The sequence below is a fragment of the Kryptolebias marmoratus genome, linkage group LG4, assembly GCF_001649575.2.
Source record: "Kryptolebias marmoratus isolate JLee-2015 linkage group LG4, ASM164957v2, whole genome shotgun sequence".
Classification (NCBI taxonomy): Eukaryota; Metazoa; Chordata; class Actinopteri; order Cyprinodontiformes; family Rivulidae; genus Kryptolebias; species Kryptolebias marmoratus.
In genome coordinates, this window is record NC_051433.1 from 5,376,896 (window position 1) to 5,400,022 (window position 23,127).

Genomic DNA, 23,127 nt, shown 5'->3' on the forward strand with positions numbered 1-23,127 from the left:
AAAATATCTAGATTTTATGATGCACACGGATCCAGCTTCATAACATACCAGGGCCCCCTGTTTCACACAATAACCCAGGATCAAGCCTGTAAACATGTCAGACCGTAAAGCTCTAATCAGTGTTGACATTCCCCATCATCCTTGAACAGGCAAAGTCATACCGAGAGATCACAGTCGGCAGGGCTGATTCACACAAGAAGCTTCTATTTTGTTTGCTCACTGCAGACTCTTCTTTCTCATCCTAATATTGATATTAAGGTAATGCAATCCTCATGGGGGAATTTAAATTGTGCTGAACCACAGAGAGAAATCAGACCTTCAAATTTAGTGTCAATATTTTGCAAAAGATTTTACTACTCAAAGATTAACAATATATTTTTAGACCACATGATTATGCAGTTACTATTATAATAGGTCCTTATAATTTTCAAGTGGACAAAATCTGTATGTAGTTTTCTCCATTTAATTTAGAATTGTGGTGTGAAATACTATTACGCCCTCTAGGGGCTGACTGAGCTCAATTAATGAGGAATCACTGCAAAATCCTTCCATGCAGATAAATGTGTCAACGAGAACATTATTTTTCCTTAGCTAATATGAGTGAAGGTTTTCATAGTATGAAAAGGTAAATGGTAAATGGGCTGTACTTATATAGCACCTTTCTAGCCAACCAGGCCACTCAAAGCACTTTACAACACAATCTGTGCCCTCATTTATCCAACCACACACATTCATACAGCACTCTACTTCATCTCTATAAAGCTAACCTGAATAAATCATTCAATAGACTCTAATCAGAGCTTTAGATTGCATTCATACACAGATGAGGCACATCAGAGGCAGTGAAGGTTTTAGTGTCTTGCCCAGGGACACTTCAACATGTGGCATACTGGTGGAATCGAACCTCCAACTGTCTTGTTGAAGAACAACTGCTCGAACCACTGAGCCACAGCCGCACAAAGGTACTCACATGGATTCTTCCATCAAGCTGAGCAGCTCCATTTTCTGCAAGTCTTAGAATATACAGGCCCATGTTGTACTCTGTGCCGCCACGCAAACTAAAACCAAAACCCATGGGGCCTCTCTCTAACTCCACCGTCAGGCAGCCCTACACAAAGAGAACACACCTAGTATACACGCAAACACATGAAAATACAGTCCAATGTATCCTGCACATACACACTGAAACATGGAGGGTTGGGTCAAAGGTGAGCCACGTCATTCTTCAAACTCCACTTTTTAAAGCCAGAAGTTGACAAATTAAACCTGACTGGACCTCTGCTTTGAGATGTAATAAGTCAAGAAAAGAACAACTTGTAAGAGGATACCTAACCTGGTTGGCTTATTTAATAATTTTAATTTAAATTAGACAGTGAGTTTGGTTTTCTAAAGTAACAGTTGGTGTAGCTGGCTGAAGCTAATAACAACTGATTCTAGATAGCAAGCTCAAGTTGTAATGATCTAATAACCCTGATTTTTTTTTTAGTTGTTCTTTTATCACAGTAGCTCTAATTCAACAAATGAACCATTTTAACCAAACCTGGGTAGAAAACTCAACCTGCTATGCTGGGTCAAACTGGTAGCCCAACCCTGCTGAGTTAAACTACCCAGAGTTGGCTTGGTCCAAATTTAAACCCAGGGCTGGCTTGTTTTTAACCCAGCAGTTTTTAGTGTCGCCTGCAGTTATTGTGAGCATGTTTACTTTGTTAAACATTTGTTTTATGCCTTATGGACCTATTAATTGTAATTCTTTGTGTTTATTTTTTTACTTTTGATAGTGTATAAACAACTTTTGGGTTATCAATTAATGAGGCTTTAATAAAAGAAAGTTGTGCTTAAAATGAATCTAACTCATGTTCTCAGCAGACAGCTGCAGCAGCTCTGCACTTGTTTAAACATGACCTTAAGTGTCATTTGTTTGTTTGTATTTTTTATGATTTTCCCTTTCTGCCTTTAATGCTACTTGCAAATGACTTTATCAAGCCATTCTTTATTTTTTCATATCTTTGCTTTATTTCCTTGCCTGTGTCCTTTTAAGTTTTGCTACAGAGAACTTTATGTATATCTGCTTGGAAGATACTACAAAGAAACCAGTTTAGTTGAATTTTATCTTTGATATTACCAGTGCTAAGTCCTGAAGATGCTGTTTTACTTTTTACATTAAAGGTTTATGTGTTCCATTATTTTACCCAGTAAAATGAAAATACTCTTCACAGAAATGATTAAAAACAATACATTGCCAAGATATCCATATTTATGAGTCTATGACAACAAAGAGGACCTGTAAAAATTTACAAAAGCAATTACTTTATGTCTGTGGAGCTTTATTACGTTATTCGGATGAAATATTTTTATTTGAAATACTTTTTAATGTAAAATTAACACACTCTTGTTTGTTGCTTCCCTTTATTTTATTCATAGTAGCTAAAATTGCCCGAAGCGCAGTGGAGCCTCATTAAATTCTCTTTGGATTTGAAATGTTCTCAAACGTTTCTGCATGAGTGACCTAAAAGTTTCAAGAAATGAAAGCAACAAGCTTTAAAACAACATTATTCATTAGAATATAGTGAGCTTTATGCAAACAATAAACTGCTCTTTTTGTTTGCATGCAGTCGTGTAAATTGCTGTCTACTGTTTTATCTTACCATTAGCAACATTTAAACTTGAGATGACTGTTTAAACAGCAAACAGAGAGATCGGAGGATTATTCCTACCTGGTTGGGTCCGGTTACACACAGCGTTCCCGGCTCACCAAGTGGAAGAGTTTTTTGGTCAGACCAGTTTGCTCCCTCTCTTTTCTCCTCCAGGTCCAGGTTGTAACTGCAAGAAGAAACAGATTTCTGAACAGAGTTCTTTGGTAATATTTGTGGGAAACAGAAGGCTGCAGGCCAGCGACTGAAAAAAGTTTTTCAATTTACTTACAACAACTATTTTGCTTCATAAATAAATAATTCTGTGCTATTCATATTAATGGACATGTATGTTTTAGTCAAAAATCAGTTACTTTACTATAAAGCATATGAATTATACATGTTCTGTGAAACACTTTCTTGTATACACATTTTGATTTGTTGCATTCTTTTCAGACTATTTTGTCATTGAAATTTATGTTTAGAATACATACTTTTTACTAAAATCGTTGCAACAAATTATATATATATATATATATATATATATATATATATTCATACATAGAGTAAGAAAAAACGCAAGTATTTGTAATGAAACTTTGTGACATGTTAAGTGAATATCAGCTGATTTATATGAGCTGATGCGGACAGTATTTAGGTTCCCTACCGTTCATCCTGAAGCGCTGACCTTTGCCCCACAGCTCTGTGTTGAAGAGCTGGACTCTGTTTAGCTGAACTTGCTCCGGATGGAGGGCCCTTGTATTCTAAAAATACAGAAAGACATCACAGATCAATGATTAAACGCAAACATTACTGAAAATAAATAAAAAAAAACCTTGTTGCAGCGTGTTTCATAGTACTCTTACTTATTTATCTAATGTTAAAATCACATTTCACATGGATTTCACGTGTTTCTCCCAAAATCAATTAAAACATGTACTGAATTGGAAATATTACATTTATTTTATATCCACCTTGGTTTAAATTAGGTTAACTGACAAGATTAGGTACATGTCTCTTGTAAGTAAATGTGATATTTTGTAAACTTTATTACTTACAGTAAAATAATTGGCTAAATTATTGCAAAACAGAGGTTTGTACGGATGGTAATAAAGCTGGAAGTTAATGATGAGTGATCATGATCTTTTAGGCCTCGAGTTGTATTTTAATATAAAAAACAGAAAGAAAACAATTTCATTTAAGAAATGGTTTTAAAGCTTCTTTTGCTTTTTCTGGGCCACAGCTTCTTTAAGGCAAGATGCCCGCCTGCAGTGCAGACCCATCATCCACTGAAAACATTTTGCTTCTAATAGAACAAAAATACAAATAAAACAAGACGCACTGCTGTTGAGCAGCAGAAATACTGGATCAAACTTGAATCGTGACTACAACAACAAGTTTCTGTTCCCAGGCACGAGCAGAATGCTGTTGAAAGAAGGGATGATGCAACAGAATGTTAACCGTGTCAACATTTTTAAAAACGCGCTGGCATCAAATTCAAACTGGGAGAAAAAAAATCTCTCAGTTTCAACATCTGATTTTTAAACTTGTCTTCTTTCTGGCTATTTTTTTATATCATGTGGAACATTAATTTATGATAAGTGATTTTATGTCCTGACATTATAACAGACAATCAGAATGTTTCTGGAAAATTAAGTTTATTTAAAAGTAAATTTGTAATGTAGATGCTAATGTATTCAGATGTCCTAAATATACATGAAGGCTTGATTGCTTTGATTACCTGTTTAGAACTACAAAACTAATTACAAATTTAAAGAGGGTAAAGTTTAAAAACCGAGCCCTGAGCTGATTACAGGATTACAGTAACTGTTGGAACAGCTCAAACAAACCCACCATCCTCAGGAACCACGGTCAGGGTGACGACGGTGCCGGCTTCCTTGATAAGCTGAACGATGTCATTGTGAGAGAGCTCAATGATGGAGCGGCCGTTGACCGCCGAGATACGATCTCCAACGTGCAGCAGGCCGCAGCGGTCAGTGGGACTGCCTTCAATGATTCGGCCGATTTTGTGAGGGATAACTGAAACGACAGATAAGGAGACTAATGAGGCACGAAGATACAGCTAGAATAACCAGTAAGAAATTCTGTCAGTACAAAAGGTATTATGAATAAACATCTTAAAAGTACATTTTGCTGAACATGTAAGCTGTGTTTTAAAAATAAAACGGATAAAGATTCAAGCCTCACCGCCATACGGTGGTTTGCTCTTGGATGTGAGGATAACAAAGCCAAAACCCTCATTCTCCCTGCGGTGGAGCGTGATGTCAAAAGACTCGTGGTCCAGTGCGCTGGGCATTGGTAGGCGAGGTAGTTTGGGAGAACCGTTCACCAGCACGGGAGCCATTTCTTGAGAATCTTCATCTGTTACATCTGAAGTGAAAGAATACAGACGGCAATGTATTTGTACCTTATGTGATAATATTTGCATTTGAACAAAGTGAGTGGATTTTATGCAGACAAACATATTCGAAGCAGTATGAACTGTAAGAACAGTGAAAAACCATTACTTGAATACATTCTCAGGCTGTTCCACTGAGTTTTGAGCACAAACAACTCTGTATACCATTTTCTCAAGACAGAGCCCTTGAGTTTCATCTAAAAATACAAAAACACACAAGTCAGCGCCAGATGTCATTTGCCCTCTTTCTCACCTCTGTAGATGACCTTCCGACGAACAGTCAGCATAACTTGACCGTTACGTGCAGCGTTGGTCATCAGGTCCAAGACCTGCTTGTGAGAGCGACCTTTGACCATCACTCCGTCGATGCCGATAAGCTCATCTCCCGCTCGGAGACGACCGTCCTTCTCCGCAGCTCCGCTGGGCACAATGGCCCCAATGTAGACCTGGGGAAATACATTCTGATATGGGCTTAACAACAGAGGAGTGGAATACAAAACAGGACTGTAGTAGAAAAATAAAGATATAAAGACAAATATTCACATGGTCTGATTATTTCCCTTTAGCCAATGTCTTTTCTCATACAAATGAATTTGTGCAATTTAACCATTCATATATCAAAATGTTTGGCTACATCATAAATAGTGTGCTAGGACTTTTGATATTTGTAACACTAATACTTTTAAAATTATTTAACTTTTTATTTCCAAATATTTCTCTGAAATCTCGGCAGTTTCTACAGAAACCTGCTCTGTTTTTGTTGTCTTCAGCTTCATTTAGCTTTAGCTCCTGTCTTGTTGATTTTAGCTTTTTTTAACTACAACAACTCGGGTAACAATTTATTCTTCAACAATTTGAGAAAAGTCATTCAGCCCTCAGCATTCACACTGCATTTTTGTGGAAAATACACTTTCTCTAGTTTTGTTTATTGTAAAATCCATACTTCCTCCCTCTGGATAAGATTTTTATACTTTACTCAAGATTTTGAAAGGTAAATATTTTTAAAACCTGTTTTTATGTAACCAACTCTTGAAATACCACAGATGCCTGGTATTTTGAATTCTTACTATTTATAGCTTGAAGCTAAATAATTTTCAGAAAATCGATAACTACCAAAACCACAACAAGTTCAAGCTGGAATGCAAAACTGAGCAAGATGTCTGGCAAACAGTGGTTCATTGTTTTACTTTGAAATGCTGAATGAATGTTTTTTTATTGTTTCTCTCATTTTAATGCTTTGTCTCAAGAAATAAGAATGTTAGTACATGTTGAGGATTAATGATTTATGGTTTTTGTGTTGCCTTTATTCATTCACTGGATCCATAAAACCAAAAATGATGGCTGCCAGAACAGGATGGAGTCCTAATTAAACCAGTTTTATTTTACTGATAACTGTATTAACTCTTAAAAAATGTTCAGTCAAGCCTATGTTTGATTATTTCTAAACTATATATACAGTATGTATATGCATTAAAAACATTGCCACTTTATGTTTTGCACCAGTTTGCCTGAAAACGTCTGGATTAAGACTTGCTATGACGCAGAGCATTTTGACCTGTGGGTGTGGTGGCAGCTTTTGGTGGAGTATCTGTTAGTCACAAGCCTGACTTCTCCCTTTCAGAAACATCACACCCTCTGTGTCTTCCATGAACTCACACAACGATTAAACATCTGGGTTGTGTTAGTAACCAGACTCACACACAATGATTGTTCTTGGAAACTCAGAAGGTTGCAAAACTGTCATGGTACCACAAATATTTCCCCAAAATCTTCCACATCATACACATTCAGATTTTAAAATGTCTCAAATTTGTAACTCGGAAGGTTGCAGCTGTTTATAAATACTTACTGGCTGCTGAGGACCTTCTCCTCCCAAAACACGGAAGCCGAAGCCTGTTTCAATGTCTCTCTTCAGGAAAACATCTATGTCTTTGGTGTGAGGTTCTGAAGATCAGAAATACTTCATCAGTGTTTTGTTTTAATATAAGGTCATGGTTTCAGGTAGTGCAAAACAAAAAGCTGAACAAAACCGATAATTTGAAGGAATGGTGATCACTTACGTCTGCTATCCAGGAGAGCTTTCGACTTTAGGTACATCTCTGTGGCGTCTCGCTTGGGGGAGTCGGAGGAGCGCAGGGTGTTGGTGTTGGAGTGGTAAGGTAAGGCCTGGGGCGTTGCGTCTGTGATTGCGTCCAGCGTCTCAGTGCTGGCCGTCATTTCTTGCCTCTGAAAACAAAAAAAAAACAAACAGGAGCTGTCACACCACATTGCTATATGCTTTATTATGTTTTGAAAAGGACAAGCTTTGTGTAGTTTAATTTTTTATACTATATTACACACCTGGATGAGCATCACAAGCTTACTTACAGCCTCAACAACTCGTTATCTTAGTCAAGAGGCTGAGCATCTAATTGTGATGAATGATAAAAGCACTAAAGGTCACTTCACCAGTTCTTTTCAATAATACAGGCTGTTTTCATGTACAAGTATATTTTATATTAAGCAACAATATTTTGATGTATAATAAAATCCAAGAAAGAAAGTAAAGATTTCCCAAAGGCTGTAACAGGCCTCTTCATGCAGAAAGGGCAACATCTTTTATCTAAAAGTATTGTAATAATAATACCGCCATATCTAAAGAGGCTCATCCAATCCTCATTACCACTGCAATCCCCAGACAATAGCCCAAAGAATATGAATAGTGAGGGGAAGTAATTAAGACTGTTTTTGAAAGCAAACAAAAGAAGCCAGCCAGAAAGATAATCAATATTCAAATTTATTGCTATCATTTAATTTGACGCAACAGAATGGCTTACTGGTTAAGCTGGAGGACAAAATGCTTTCAAATTAAATGGAAGGATATGTCCCCGTGGGTAACAATGATGAAGAAAGAAGGAAAGACACATTTTTACTCACAGGCTTTAGCGTCTTCACAGGGGATGTCTGACCTATGGTTTGACAAAGATGGAGAACAAGAATATTGTTAAAAATAATGGTCAGATTTGGAAAAAAACAAACGGCACTGAAGCACCATCCACTAGATGGCACTGTCTCTCTGACTAAGAGACAGCAGAGGTAAACATTAAAAATAAACCAGCACATACTCAAAACTCACTAAAGAAGGCTCCATTAGAAAATATTCATCCATCTATGAGATTAAAGATAGATACAGAGCTGCAAACTGATTGTAGGTCAAAGAAAAGCAGGTGTGGACGTTAGACGTGTATCCGTATACCCCTGTGACTGATAGTTCTTTTTGAGCTCTCTGTTCACTGTACAGTACACCCACATGTTTCATCTCAAGCACTCAGATAGTTCCCCATAGATCATCTCACACAGCCCCATCTCTTCTCCCCTCCTCCTCAACCCCCCACATTAATTGAATTAGCAAATACTCCTCTGGAGCTAGCTGCCCTCTGGGCTTGGACTAACACTCGGCTTGATGAGAGGCTAATGGAGCCTGATGCACTGTAAAAAGAAAGACACAGACACAGTTTTAATGCATTACTGTGAATTCCATAACCTGATGTCACTGCCACCACTTACCTGAAACACACACAGCCACACCCTTCTCCCCCTTTCTAAACAACTTTTTAAAATCTTTTCCCCTTCCAGAATGCACTTACAAATGCATATGTAAATAGGAAGCCTCTTCCAAGTTGTCTAATGAGCAGTTAAATCTGGCATTAGATCTTCATGTATGCTTCAACAGTGGAATCATGCAGTATACCAGTGGAGCACCACATAGCGATGATGGCACAGCCGTAAATGTGAGTAGCGTGGGTGTTTGGGCAATGAGGGAAGACGGTTCAGGCGTGGCTAGGGGAAGGAAGCCCCAGAGGAGCTTCCCTCTATGGCTGTTTAACCATGGATCTTTTAGAGGCCATGGATAAAGAGGCATGCAGAAATCCCCTGCGCTCTACTGATGATCAAAGCCAATCTGGGGTTCATCGACTTGCACAGTGAGACCCTCAGGCAGCCAAAGATGGAAGAAGGAGACATTTGAAGGGTGCCTTCCCTCCTCCCTCCCCTCTTTGGAATCAAGCACATCCCCACACTTATGTAATTCTGTCTCTCAGACTTGTAACAGAGAGAACGATGCTTCATTGGGAGTTGTCATAAACAGAGGTGGTTTGAGTGGAGGCACAGAAGGGGAATGCTCACAAAATGCTGGGGATGTGCTGCATTTATAAAGAAGCTGCAAGTGATGGCAAGACTTGGAGCTCTTACAAACTGGATCTGATCATCATCTGCAGTAGCTACAGGATCTGTTCAGCTATTCCTGGTGATTTTACACAGATTGCAGATACAGTGGCATCGTTACTCAGTGCTTTTAATCCAGCCAAAACACCACCTCACCTCCTATCAATATCAGCACTCTGACCTCACCTCCAATGGACACTGTTGAAAATGCATTCATAGTAAAAGAAAATTATGTGTGTAAAACACATGAGGGGGCAAAATTATGAGAACAAAATATGAGTACAATGACATGAAATGAAACAAATGGCAAGAAAGAAGCAACAAAATAGGCATACAGCCCACCAGACTGTCAGATGTCTAGATATGTACAGACGCAGATAAATTTGTTGGTAGCCTTCCACAATAATAAAAACAGATAAACAAAACAAAACAGACAAAAAAAAACAGCAACCCACAACTGATGTGATTGGCAAAAAAGCTCCAGTTTTCTCTCTTCAATCTCAGAAACCTCTCTCAGAAACTGTGGGGGTGTCAACATGCATTTTGGCAAACTCCTGACTGGTGTTTTGTGTTTTTCTGCCACCTGGGTCTTCCTCCATGAAGCTTACTATAATTCCAATTGTGATGTACGGTGTGATCAGAATGATGTATCCTGACTTTGAAATTTGGCTTGAATGGTTTTGGATGGTTTCCTTGAATTAGGTTCTATCATACATACTTTCAGATCAACCTGCAGTTGCATTTCCTAATGCATCCACAGTCAGTTGAACTTTATACCTTTCCATAGTAATGGTAACTGTGGTCACGGGAACATAAAGCTGCTTGGAGATGGTCTTGTAGCCTTTAACATGGATATGTATAATCTCCTTCCTGAGCTTCTCAGACTCCTCTCTCCTTTGCTTTCTCTGCTTCATGTTCAGTGTGGTGAACACAACAATACCAAACTACCCAAGGCATGTTTGTTCTCTTTAAATAGGCTGAATGGCTGTTAAAAAGCTTGAAGGTGCCTGTGATACCAATTAAGGTAAATACTTTGTTTAATATAATATGATGCAAAGATTAACAGTCTTTCTTTAAAAGTACCAACAAATCTGTCCATGCTATTGTAGCATATTTTTGTAAAATTAAAAACAAATCATTTCTTTTCACATGTTTGTTTACACTATCACATATTAAAGGCATGCAGACATACATAAGACCATTGGTTTTAACAGAATCACTTTTCAAGCATTGTTTCAATGAGCTGTAAGGTTACCAACAAGCTTATCTGCATGTGTACATAAAGATGAATAAACAGATAGACAGATAGAGATGTGTTGTTGCTTTAGTCTCACCTCCTCTCAGTACTAGCAGATTGACCTCACTGCCAACTGGGAAGTCCTTAAGGATGTCCACCACTTGTGCATGGCTAAGTGTTTGGACGTTTTGCCTGTTGATCTCCTTAATGACATCTCCTTTTTGTAGTCCACGGCACCACTGGGCATCCAGGATCATCTTCACTTTCTGGCCCAGGGGGCAGTCAGCAATGGCAAACCCAAATCCTCCAGGCCCCTTGACCAGTGGTACGCTAACTAGCTCTGGCTGAAGCATTCCTGAGGCCCCCTCACCCCGCTCAGGCTGCCTCCCATTGGGCAAGGCGGCCACAACAGGCCTGCCACTGGCATCGGTAGTAACATAGTGGAGCTCCTGCGAGGAGCCATGGAGGACATCACCTTTTACCAGCAGTGGCTGCCCATTGATAAGAGGGACGGCTGTCACCACTTCTCCACCGTGTAGGGCCTGCTGTGGCTGAGAGGCTGGAGGAGGTGGAGGAGGGGGAAGTGGGTCGTCGTTGTCTAAATCCACGTCAGGAGGGAGTGGGTACCCGCGACAAAGAACCAAGTCTACATACTGGTTGATGGGAATAGATTGAAACATCTTCACCACCTCCGGATGAGTCTTTCCAAGCACACAAGTCCTGTTAATTTCAACAATCACGTCACCTATGGGGAAAAGAAGCAGGTCACCAAGGGAAAATGTTCTTCGAATAGTCCATCTCGACATCACTTCTTAAAATTTCTTTGAAAAAATGCTTCTTGTTTCCTCTGAAATCTTCCTTTCCTTTTATTTTCATACACACACCTTGCCACATAGACAGCTCAATGTGTCAAAAGCATGAAAAAAAAGACTGTGCTAAAGGAAAAAATATGTCTTTGACAGTTCTTGAGCTGTTTTTATTGTCTTACTGAACCCACGGGATAGTGTTAGGTCAGATGAGTACCACAGAGGTAAGATTAATGCCTTCAGATGTATCACACATTTAGTATAAAACAACTTCAAAATAATTTTCTGTAATATTGCAGAAGTTAAGTTAGAAGCTCATGGATCTTCCCGTTAGATTAATGATATTTTAATCTTTCCTCTATTTGGTCCTTTTCAGTAGTCAGTAATACAAGCACTTATGGGAAAGTTGGCTCACCAGACGCCATCTTGTTGTCCTGGGCAGCAGGGCCGTCGCTGAGCACATTCTTCACCTGCAGGAACTCATCTGTGCGGTCACCTCCTATGATAGTAAATCCAAATCCCTGGGAGCTTTTCTTCAGAGCGGTGTGATACAGCTCTCCCTTCAGCTGGCTGGGGTCTGCAGTGAAGCCAAGAGACCCTCCTTTACCTGTTCAAAAAGTGGACATTTAAACACGTTTATTGAACCCCGCCAAAGGCAATAATGTTGTTGTGTATGTCCGTGTCTTCATTTGTCTGTTAGTTTTAGCAAAATATCTCATGACCCAGTGGACAGGTTATAATGAAACTTTCAGAAAAGAATTAATGGATGCACATCTACAGCTGTTTAAAGTCAGCCTGATTCAAGATGGCCAACACAGCTAATTGACCTGAGCAAACACAAAAATGACTATAACTCAATCAGTTTAACAGAGACTGAGCTAAATGGTGATGTGGTAGTATCTGAAAGTCATCCTTAGCATACTTTAAGAGCTAACAGATTATGCAAGACCTCAAAGTATTACATCAGATGCCAGATAATCCCACAAGTTTAGACCAAAATGGCTATAACCTTGTTATTTCTCATCATGAGACTGTCTTAGTTTAAAACCTGGGCATGAAAAGTGTCAGGTGATATGGATTCCTTCAAGTAATGTTAGGCCTTTAATTGTGCCATGTTTTTGTGTGGGGGGAGTGTCTTCATAGAGTGGCACTTAGATAAAAGAAAATGTGAGTGAATTACAGGCTTTGTGATTTTCAAACACAAACCCCAAACAATGCACCACATCAAACTCAACAACAAAGATGAACAATATGACATCCCTCTTGAAAGACTATAAAATCTGAACGTGTCTGCTCTGAACCTTAATTATACACATTATGAGCTAAAAATCCACATACTAATTGGTGATTTTCTAATTAACAGATAAGATGTATATTTAAACTCAATAAACCCGTCATTACAGATCTTTCGGTGCGACCCTGTTGAGAAGGGAGTTCAAACGCAAACAAAAGTTTTTACTTCCTTCACTCTATTAGAAAACTATAAAGCAGAACAGTCATGCAGCACCTCTAACTCATTTAGCCCATTGTTTATCCACTCCTTCTCCATTTATTATTTTAAACAGAAAAAATGCTTTTTAGATTGTTGTATAAATTGAGTATAAAACAATTAAAGGTCATTGGCAACATTCGTATGGAGCAGAAGCCTGGCTGTGACATCAGCAATACAGAAGATAACCAATTCTCAGGGTCGTACTGCATTTAACTGAGGAGCTTCCTTATCTGGCAGTCCAGCAGTATCAGCACTTTAGATCACGAACACACACTTTTTGTTTCAGCTGCCTGATGGTCTGTGGCCTGGGCTACATTATTACTGGGACTCAAAAACAGTAAAACTAAAAGAAACCAGTGAGGTGTTGTGAACAGTCCTGCAACTACAGCTTGTTGGTAAGGACTGTGCTGTCAGTCACTTTAAATTTATCAATGATAAATGCATTATATGCACAAAATTATGCATACAACTTTATTTAAATATTACAGTTCCATGCTCATGAAGCGCCTGTCTGAGTTAGTTTGTACATTTATGCGCAAGTGATATTCAATAATATGGAATCACTCATTTTATTTTCAACAAAGCGAGCGTTACCCGCTCTGTCTGAAGCTCTATCACTTCTACTAAAACACAAGCTTTATAAACATGTCATGATAACACATCAAAGCGTTGGATTAAACAGTTGTGCAATAAAATTTGCTTTAATGTTATGGAATATATGTCGCATTTGTTGGACTACACAAGTGTGTCTTGTGGGGTACCTCAGAGTCCAGTTATGGGACCTATCCTATTTCTTCTCAACTTTCTTCCTCTCTCTATATATAAAACATATTGAAATTTTTGTGTGTTCAGCAAGAAATTAACTGTAAATGTTTTGGTGACATGTCAAAAAATAAGAATCCTGATAAAAAATGTGCAAAATTTACACTTTAAGGACTTTTAGTGTCTACAGCTTTGATTTAATCTGCAACCAGCAGCTGTTCTACGGAAACAGAAAGCTGCACATCCCATTTAGTTCCAGTTTATCTCTGCCCGTGACCTGCATGCACATTTGCTTTAAACTGCAATGTGAATTCTCATATTTAGTTTTTGACACAGCAACACCTTCTTATTCTGGCTGGTAAGTGAAAACTGCCCTCTTCCCTTCCCGTTCTCTTAGTTTTATAAACAGTCTGTAACTTTTGGAGCGTGAGTGGAATTTAAATGCATCCACTCTCAAAATCTCATATGGTTCAGCAGCCATAAACATCCACCACCGAACGGCTGTGAGTGTAAATTATCACAGTTGGTGTGGACTCCAGATGTCCACATTTTTGTATGGATCAAGTGAAGCTTATTTACATAATTACATTCAAATTGCTTGATAAACTCAACATGGAATTTTTTTCCCCTCCCCCCCGTGAGTGCTCAAATAAATGTTAGACAGCACATTTGTGCAGAAAATAAATAACTAAACAGAGGTGAAGGAGGGCGAGGGAGAAGGAAGTGTGGCTCATGGATGCCTGAACTTGTTTGGGGAAATCCAAAAACGTTATCTTTGGTAATGTTTTGAAGCAGATTTAGAAAGTCAGAGGTAAACAAAATGACATCCAACAGATCCAGCAGCCGTGGATTCTAACTTCTCTTGTGTGACGGAAGCACGTTGTCCGTCTCCGCTGGCTTTGTTAAACAAATGTGGCACGATTTAAATGGCTGTATTTAGGAGAGCAAATTGAACAGCAAAAAGTAAAATGAGTGACACTCTAAAGCTAAAACTTGACAATATTCTACAAAATAATAGAACATTGTAAACATGCAAATAACGTATCAAATTAAAGGCCTAGCATTCCTTAATATGCATATCGCCCGCTGTCTTTCAGACCAGAGTTTTAGACTAAGATTAACTTATGTTGAGAAATGACAAACTTGTAGCTGTTTTTTTGTCAAAACCTTGAAAATAATCTTATTTTGCAGCCTCATGGAACACTGCAATATCTGGCGTGATCTGTAAGCACTTGTATGTGTTGTGAATGACTAACGACTACTACCACACCAAGTTTAGCTGAATATATATACAATTTAACAAGGAATAGCTATTTTTGTACAGGCTAAAATTTATGAGCTGTGGCAGTCATCTTGAATTGCGTTGACTCCTGAAATTAATCAGTTGTAGATGTCAATCCAGTGATTACTTTCTGGGACTTTCATTCAAATTAGTCCACTGATTCATGAGAAATTTAGCTAATGGTACAGACAAACAAATACACACGCAGAGACAAGGGCAAAATCATCTCTTCGTCTTCACTTTGGGTGGCAGGTGCTAATTAAAAAGACACTAAAATGACTTTTAAAAGCGGGTCTGCAATATTGTCACACAAATAATATTAGACTAGACATCTGAATTTAAAATGTGTTGTTTTTCTACAGGTATCTGTTTCTGTTTACATATTTGGTCTTATTTTATTTTTTTTTAAATCAGTGATTTTCATTCCATGCAAAGCACCCTGGGAATCTAATTTCTTAGAAAACAGTAAAAGTCTGTGTTTCCGCCTGAGGTATAACTGCCGACTGACGCTGCTTTGGTTTCATCACAGCGACCGTCTGACAGCTCAGTAGGTTGTGTAATCAGTAATCAGTGGTGAGATGGCGGTTTACTCAGTCCCCACACACCTGAGCAGAGAGATGTCTGATTACGCTTCGCCTCTTTAACGTGATGTTCCACCAGATGTTGAAACATGCACCGTTAAAAGGCGTCCGCCTCCCCGACATTCCTTCTCTCAGCCTCCTGAATCCTTGCCAGCGCGGTGAGCTCGTCCGCCGCTGCAGCACCGTTATCCATTCATTATAACAAAAACCTACTTAACTTATCATGTTTATTGCAGCGGAAAGTAGATTGTCAACTTAAAGAACAGACTGTAACTGGAGAGCTGACAAAAATATGCATGATGTGAGCAAACCTGGGAGGCACGACTCACTCTGACAATCTGTTATTGTTTGAGGCTTCGTGGAGGCTGACACATTCTGCTGACCAGGCATAAAACCATGAGGTTCTCTCTGATTTTTATTCCTGGAAACATATTTATCAAAGCAGGCTGACGGGGGGGGGGTTACTCTTTAAAAAAGGAACACAAGTCAAAGTAATTAAATTACTTTCATATTTTAGTTAATCAACTTACTTAAGTGTATGAGATGCTGAACAGAGAACATATAAATTGAATGAGCACATTGAAAATGATCCAAAATAGCTTATTTTGCTTGTTAATATTGAACAAAACAGTGAAATAAAACAGCTGCATTATTAATTTGTATCAGGGAATGTATTTCGCCACCACTTTTCATGCCAGAGTTTTAAACTGAGATCATCTCATGACGAGAAATGACAAAGTTGGAGCTGATTTGGTCAAACTCAAAAATAAAATTCTGCACAAATTTATGCTCAGAGTATGTGTTGTGAAATACATTATAGCTATTCTTGTTTTCTAAATTCAATTGTCTATGATGGCCATCTTGAATTGGATTGACTCCAAAAGTTAATCATCTGTAGAGAACACCTAATTATTATGTCATTAAAATGCATTCAGTGGTTTACGAGATATTTTGCAAACAGACAAACAGGGTTGAGGTAACGGTAACCTTCTCAGCACAGATCTCATGCAAATAGTAGCACTTGTTGTACTGAATGACTCAACTACGACCACGCCAAATCATATCTCATTATATGTAAAACTGGCTAAGTTAGAGCCTTTTTTGTGTTTTCTAAAGTCAGCTGGCTGTGGTGGCCATCTTGAATTGGATTGACTCCCATAACCAGTTGTAGATGTAGATCCAAAGGTTACTTTCTGCAAGTTTTATTAAAACTCGCCCAGTGGTTCATGAGATATTTTGGTAACAGACACACACATGAACACACCCAAACACACATGGGCAGAATCCTTATTGTCCACCTTCAACAGCGGGCGACAATAATAAAAAAAAAAGGTGGATAATTAGAGTGGCAGAAAGAAGCAAAATGTTCTGAAGCTATAATGAGGAGCTTCAACACATTCAACACAACTTGAGTCTAACAGGAATTTCTTGTTTCTGACAGGACAGTCGCTGACAGTTCACATCCGAACACTCGCTGCAGTAATTATAGTTATACATGAATGTGCAAGTTTTAAAAATCTTCAGGGTGTTGTCAAAACTCACAAGACAGGGTGCAATGTCACAAAATGTTATCAAAAGTGTCACATGTAATGTGGTACCGTAGCAACTCAAGGAGACTCTTAGAAAAGAGATTTTAAACCTCAGGAGGTGTTTTTTTTATTATTATCTTGTGAAAGATTTGCAGGTTTTCAAAAGTTTACCTTTTTTCTGTATTTTTCAGCACAGACATCTGCAATTATGGCAAACAGGAAGATTTGCAATAGGTGTTGTTTAGGTACAGTCTTGTGTTTAGGTTCCTGGTCTTGTGGATATAATGTGGTATATTTCCCCTGGGTGTGTTAGAGAGGAGCACCTATCTTATAATGCAGCTGTTGTAGAGTACATGCTACAGATAATGAGTCATAACAGTCAGTGTAAAACGGACCAGATGAGCTCGGGTTGCAGAATAATGATGTTTCAATGCTGTGGATTGTGAAAGCAGGCTGAATAAAAATCTTTATGAATGTAGAGCTAAATAAAAATCGATAATGTCCAACCTCTAAAAACTAAAATTCAAATAGCTGATATTTGTAAAGTAATTGTGCTAACAAAGAAACAAACTGTAATAACCCTTCAAAGACGATACAGTATAAAGCTCATGTTAATGAAAGCCACAGTGTTTTCACTATCACATTTTAGATAAAGATAAACCAGAAAATTAAATTACTATATTATTCTCATAAAATATTCAGATAAAAAAAAGTTCAATAATTTTTATCTTATTTCATCATGAATAGACTTTTGTTTGTTTGGTATCACTTAGATTTTGACATTTATTTACTCTTTTTAAATGAAATCCTATTTCAAAACTTTGCTGAAATACTGAAATTCGGCAGTAAAGTATTGAATATTAAGGTAACATTGATCAACATTTTAATTTGCTCACTGTTGTTGTTCATTTTTTCTGTTTAGTAAAATTTTAGGGAAGTAATTTTGGCAAATGATTTAAGTAATGACACTTGTGCATCGTGCAGAATGTGACACTAGAATTTCTCAAATGATGTTGTGGTACTGTAGAGTAATAATAATAATAATAATAATAATAATTACTACTATTATTATTATTGAGTTGTCATTTTTGCATTCCCTTAACCTATGCTATTTTTGTTGCTAAATTGTTTTTCCTTGTTTTTTTTCTAAATAAAATCACGTGTGTGAAAGATCATCTACCATTCCATTGCGAAGTGGCCCTCCTGTGTTAAACCCATCTTCTCTTCTGTGCTGTTGTTACCTTGAGAAGGTGCAGCTGCAGCTTGCTGGATCGCAGACGTTTCCTGGCTGAGCTTCTTCTTTGCCTCCAGGACAGGGTTCTCAAATTGGGTTCTCTGATTGATGTGGCTGAAACAAACAGGTCAGGTTTAGGAGGAGAATATTGGATTTCAAACACACCTCATCTTACTTATTAGACTTCATTTGCTTCTTTAAACAGGTAATTATGAGTACGGCAGGTGACTATCAGTTTCTGAGAAAGGTTTGCTCACAATGCCTCAAAAAAATCGAACAGAACAGAATTTAAAATCTCGCTTCTAAACAAAGCTCTCAACAACCGAACTCCATTTTATATTAAATATCTTATTGTTCCATATTTTGCTAACAGAGCGCTTCACTCTCAGACTGCAGGTTTACTTGTGGTTCCTAGAGCTTCTAAGAATAGAACAGGAGGCAGAGCTTTCATTTATCAGGCTCCTCTCTTGTGGAACCAACTTCCAGTTTCTGTCCGTGAGGCTGACACCCTGTCTACTTTTAGGACGAGGCTTAGGTCTTTCCTTTTTGATAAATCCTATAGTTAGGGTTGGCTTGGGTTTCCCACGCTATCCCTTAATTTTGCTGCTATAAGCTTAGACTGCTGGAGGACAAACTGACCACAATTCTTGATGCTGTCTTTACTCTCTCTATGGTCCATATTTGTCCATGCAATTATGCAATTAACCTGCGTCTTTCTTTATTGTCCCCCCATAGAAACTACACCTGGACCAGTCCTTCTGTGTTTCTAACTTTCCTGTCCTCTCACACCCCAGCCAGTCGAGGCTGATGGCCATGTATTCTGAGCCTGGTACTGCTGGAGGTTTCTGTCTGTTAGAAGGGAGACATTTCTTTTAACTGTGCTGGCCAGGATAGGAAATTAAGACAGTGAAGATTCAACGCAATCTTCTTCTTTAGATAGATAAATTTTACTGACTAGCATTTCACAATGTTCTGTATGTAAATGTATTGTGTTTTGATTGGAAAAAAAAAATCCAATTCAGTCCAGTTCAGATCCTGATGCTTTTCCAATTACAGTCAATTTATTCCCTTTTTGGTGCCCTGAGACAACTTTCGTTGTGAATTGGACCTATATAAGAAACTGAATTGAATTGAATTAAAGGCTGAAGTGTGTCTTCTTTATGTGGAGAAACTACTCCGGCTTTTAGCCCTCTAATATTGTAGGAAATGAAGCCCCAGTAGCAAGAAACATCCTGTTCTTCCACAACAAGGTAAACAGCTTGTTGTCCCCCTGGCATACAAACCAAGGCCATTGTTTCAGAGGGAGCTCATTTCAAACTAAACACTGGCAGCCACAAGCTCCATCAATATGCCATCGACTCTCCTCGTCCAAACAGAGCAAGCTTCCCTCTCATGTCACTCCTACCTAGAAGGTTTTCATCTGCCGTCTGAGCAATAAAACAACATGAGCTTTCGCGTTTTTGTTTCATCGCAACAGCATGCCAGCACTTCTTCCAGCCCTCACTCTGCTCTTTCCATGTGTTCTAGTTAAGAATCTTCCCATTTCTTTCTCTACCACTAATATGATAGCTGTTGCACTTAATGGCTATTTCGCTCATCTCCTGCTGCGGCGGAAAACACAAAAAACACTTGATACACATACAAACAACATGCAATAATGCATACGGAGGCAAACTGGTTGTCGCACAAAGCAGGAAGAGCACAATCGATGTTGAGTTCATAGCACAGTTTTATTTTGCCGCCCACTGTTAAACAACAACAACAGAAAATCCTTATCACACTCTTCCAGGTAAATGTTTCCTCTCTGCACATTACATAACTTGGAGCCTTTAAACCCAAGATAAACAAAATGAGTTGTCTGCTAAATCCATTTTTTTTCTGTTTTAAGGCAGAATTTATTCTCGCCAGTGTACTGCTAATAAATATTAAAGGCCTAGCAGTCTTTGAAGAAACGCTCACCATGCCCGCCACATTTTATGATAAAGTTTTAAGTCAAGATAATCATCACAGCCCCTTCTTATGAGATGTGTTAATGCTCAAAAAGTGTGTTGAGGATGACTCTCAGCTATTACCACACCATTATGGGTATAATTGACTAAGAATTCACAAGACAAATATATAGTATTATTTAAACTTACTCCACATAATATGTTCCGTATTGTGGGTCATCGATTTCCTCCCAGCCGTAGGGTAACTCTGAGAAATAAAAAAAAAAAATAAAATAATAATAATAATGTGTCATTTTGTTATAATGAAAGAAAGCAACAATCTGAACAAAAAAAAACCCAACCGCAATATTTATGACGTCTGGAAATTGTACTACATCTAATTTAATGATAAGTTACCAGCATTTTTTTTTCCTTTCTTGACTTGTATTAGACATGTATAAGAAGATAGAAGGCAAAAAAAGTGCACCAATTTAGAGCACATTCCTGTGGTTTTCAATAAGCAGGTCGACTGGAATGGCTGATGTACATCATGCCCTGATGAAAAAATCAGGCGAAAGGAGAAAACAAGAGAGGGAGAGAGAAAAAGGGTCTTAACGCAAGAAAGAGCTTCGGAGTTGCCTTTCAGAGGCACCAACAAGCTTTCTGTTGTAAAAATCCATTAAAACCAGGCTGAAGGGTCCCACTCCTTCAGTCGTAGCCACTCTTTGTTTCTGCCTGCACTTAAGCCCACATTATCATCTGGGGACACAAAGACATGTCTGAAGACCCTTTAAGCAATCCCCCAGCTGCAGATTTCAGACAATTCAGGCCATGATACCGCGATGCTGAAGGTTACTTCTAAGTGATATGTAATTTCAAGCACAAACTGAACAAAGATTTGATAATTTTATTAAAATGTGAATAAATGTGATGCATTGTGGAATAAATAGCAGTGTAGCCTTGTTTAAATGCATAATGAGTTACACAGAAAGTGTTTGCTGAAGTAGAGGAGAGGGACAGAGGTTCACAGTACATACCACCATCTTCGCACTTCTCAGGGGGCTTCGCCTTCTTCGCCAAGCGGGGGTCCAGCCATGTGGTTGTCTTAGTATTGTGACTGCAGAAGACAGAAACAGCAGTCAGTAAAAATCAACAATAAAGACCTGTAGCAGCAGGAAAACAGCTGCTGAAGCACAATAAATGACTTAAAGGATGAGCAGCGACTGTGCTCGCCTGTACATATGATTGGTTTCTGCATCCTGTCTCTGGGTTTTCAACTAGGTGGCCTTTCAGCTGGGAGAACGAACTCTGTGAATGCAAAATATGACTAGTTTCCTCAAATGGATTAAATTAAAGCCTAGCATAATTGAATGAATGCATATTCCCTGCTGCTTTTCCTGCCAAATATTTAAAGTAAAATCGTCTTAGAAGGGATGGAGTTATAACGGTTTTGATCAAACTTTGGTAATGACTTCATGCATGATCTCAGGCGAAGATGTACATCCAATGATCCCTCTCTGAAAGTTTCAATACAATTTCCTTCCTAGTTCATGAAATATTTTGCTAAATCACACCCACACAGACACAAGGAAAACCATTACTGCCTCTTGCCTTTGGCGATGAGTAATAATGACGAGTGTGTAATCAACAGGAAAATCAAATGGTGTTCTGATATTTTGCAAGAGAAAGCCAAGAATATCTGCTTGCTATTGGAAGACAAAAAAATGTGTATTTTACCCAGTTTTTTTTTATTTTTGAACATGGTGTTGAGCTGTTAACTCTGTAATGATCAATGGAACAACCTGAAGAACACAAACACATGCTTTACACAAATGATCAAGCGTGACACTTCTGCTGGGCCGATGAGGTGCTAAGCTGGTTCTGACAGAAACGCCTGTCTGTTTTTACTCAAACATAATGAAGATTTGACTGAATCAAAACCTGGATGAGATCAAACACAGAAACTACTTTCAGTTTCCAGCTGTCACTACACAACATACTCCACTGAAGTTGTGTAATGACATAATGAACACAAGTTACAGCTCTCAAGTTGTCAATTACTCTAAATTTCATCTCATTATCCAGTTTAAAGACTATATGACAACTAATTATGCCATCATCATACTGTATTCACCTGTAAATGACTCTGACTGTGAACAGCTTCTGTTATAGTTTATATGTGTTGTGCTAGTTCTATAATATATATATATCTATAATGACATATCCTTGCTAAAGAAATGAAATTGCCAGCAGAGCTGCATTTTTGGCACATAAATGTGTTTTTAATCATGTTTGATTTCATGCAAATAAGTGGTGCCTAAAAATACCACGACTGCAAGCAAAGTATTTTAAGAAATGAATCAAAACAAGTTTATTCTTTTATTGGTGTGTGTTTGCTGGGAGTAAGAAAAATGAAATTAAATACTGTAACAGTCAGCTGTAATTGTCCCTGCCCATCTCTGGGAGCACAAAGTTCAGCCTCAACAGACTTCATATAGATGGGATTGTTCAATTTTGTACAGAAAACAGTTTTTTGTTACAAGACTAACAATGAAAGCTGACAAGTCACTAAAGGGACTGAGATGCAAACAAAATTGTAACAATCTTGTAATTTTTTTGTAAGATATAGCAAATGTACAAATATGCAAACTACAAGAATATTCTTATTTGGCAAACCTTTTAAAAACTGTATGCATAAGTCACTAGAAATTGTGTTCCTGTTGAGTGAATGCTGACTCAGCTGTCAAAGTATTTGTTTCCTGTTTATAGTTTCTTCTGTACTTTTTTGAAGTTAAATTACTTCTGCACAGTTTGTGCTGTTTTAACCAATCATATATCAAATAGTTGAGTTCCATCAAGGTATTGTGTGTTTTGATTTTTAGTATTTGTGACTTTTAGAATTTTTAACTTTATTTACAAAAAGTTTCCCCATATAAATACATTGAGATCCTCTCAAGTCTTTCAAAAACATTCTTCTTTACAATCTACTTCAGCATACTTGATCAATTTTTGCCTTTTGTCAGA

The 23,127-nt window shown here is 38.1% G+C and overlaps 1 protein-coding gene across 5 annotated transcripts in view; it reads right to left on the reverse strand.

The window, feature by feature from the left end:
• Positions 1-23,127, reverse strand: part of LOC108231628 (membrane-associated guanylate kinase, WW and PDZ domain-containing protein 3) — a 158,599-nt gene that overhangs the window by 4,948 nt on the left and 130,524 nt on the right. For 2 of the 5 annotated variants that reach the window (XM_025004279.2, XM_025004280.2), the window contains exons 6-19: positions 21,141-21,220; positions 20,314-20,371; positions 18,183-18,289; positions 11,711-11,902; positions 10,587-11,234; positions 7,966-7,997; positions 7,110-7,275; positions 6,899-6,993; positions 5,303-5,495; positions 4,839-5,021; positions 4,485-4,670; positions 3,298-3,394; positions 2,715-2,820; positions 971-1,108 (exon numbers count right to left, since the gene is read on the reverse strand). In XM_025004279.2, the coding sequence (XP_024860047.1) occupies positions 971-1,108; positions 2,715-2,820; positions 3,298-3,394; positions 4,485-4,670; positions 4,839-5,021; positions 5,303-5,495; positions 6,899-6,993; positions 7,110-7,275; positions 7,966-7,997; positions 10,587-11,234; positions 11,711-11,902; positions 18,183-18,289; positions 20,314-20,371; positions 21,141-21,220 (2,281 nt within the window). Of the gene's footprint in view, positions 1-970; positions 1,109-2,714; positions 2,821-3,297; positions 3,395-4,484; positions 4,671-4,838; positions 5,022-5,302; positions 5,511-6,898; positions 6,994-7,109; positions 7,276-7,965; positions 7,998-10,586; positions 11,235-11,710; positions 11,903-18,182; positions 18,290-20,313; positions 20,372-21,140; positions 21,221-23,127 lie in introns of all 5 variants that reach the window. The other 3 variants (XM_017408788.3, XM_017408790.3, XM_017408789.3) reach the window with 2 other exon arrangements.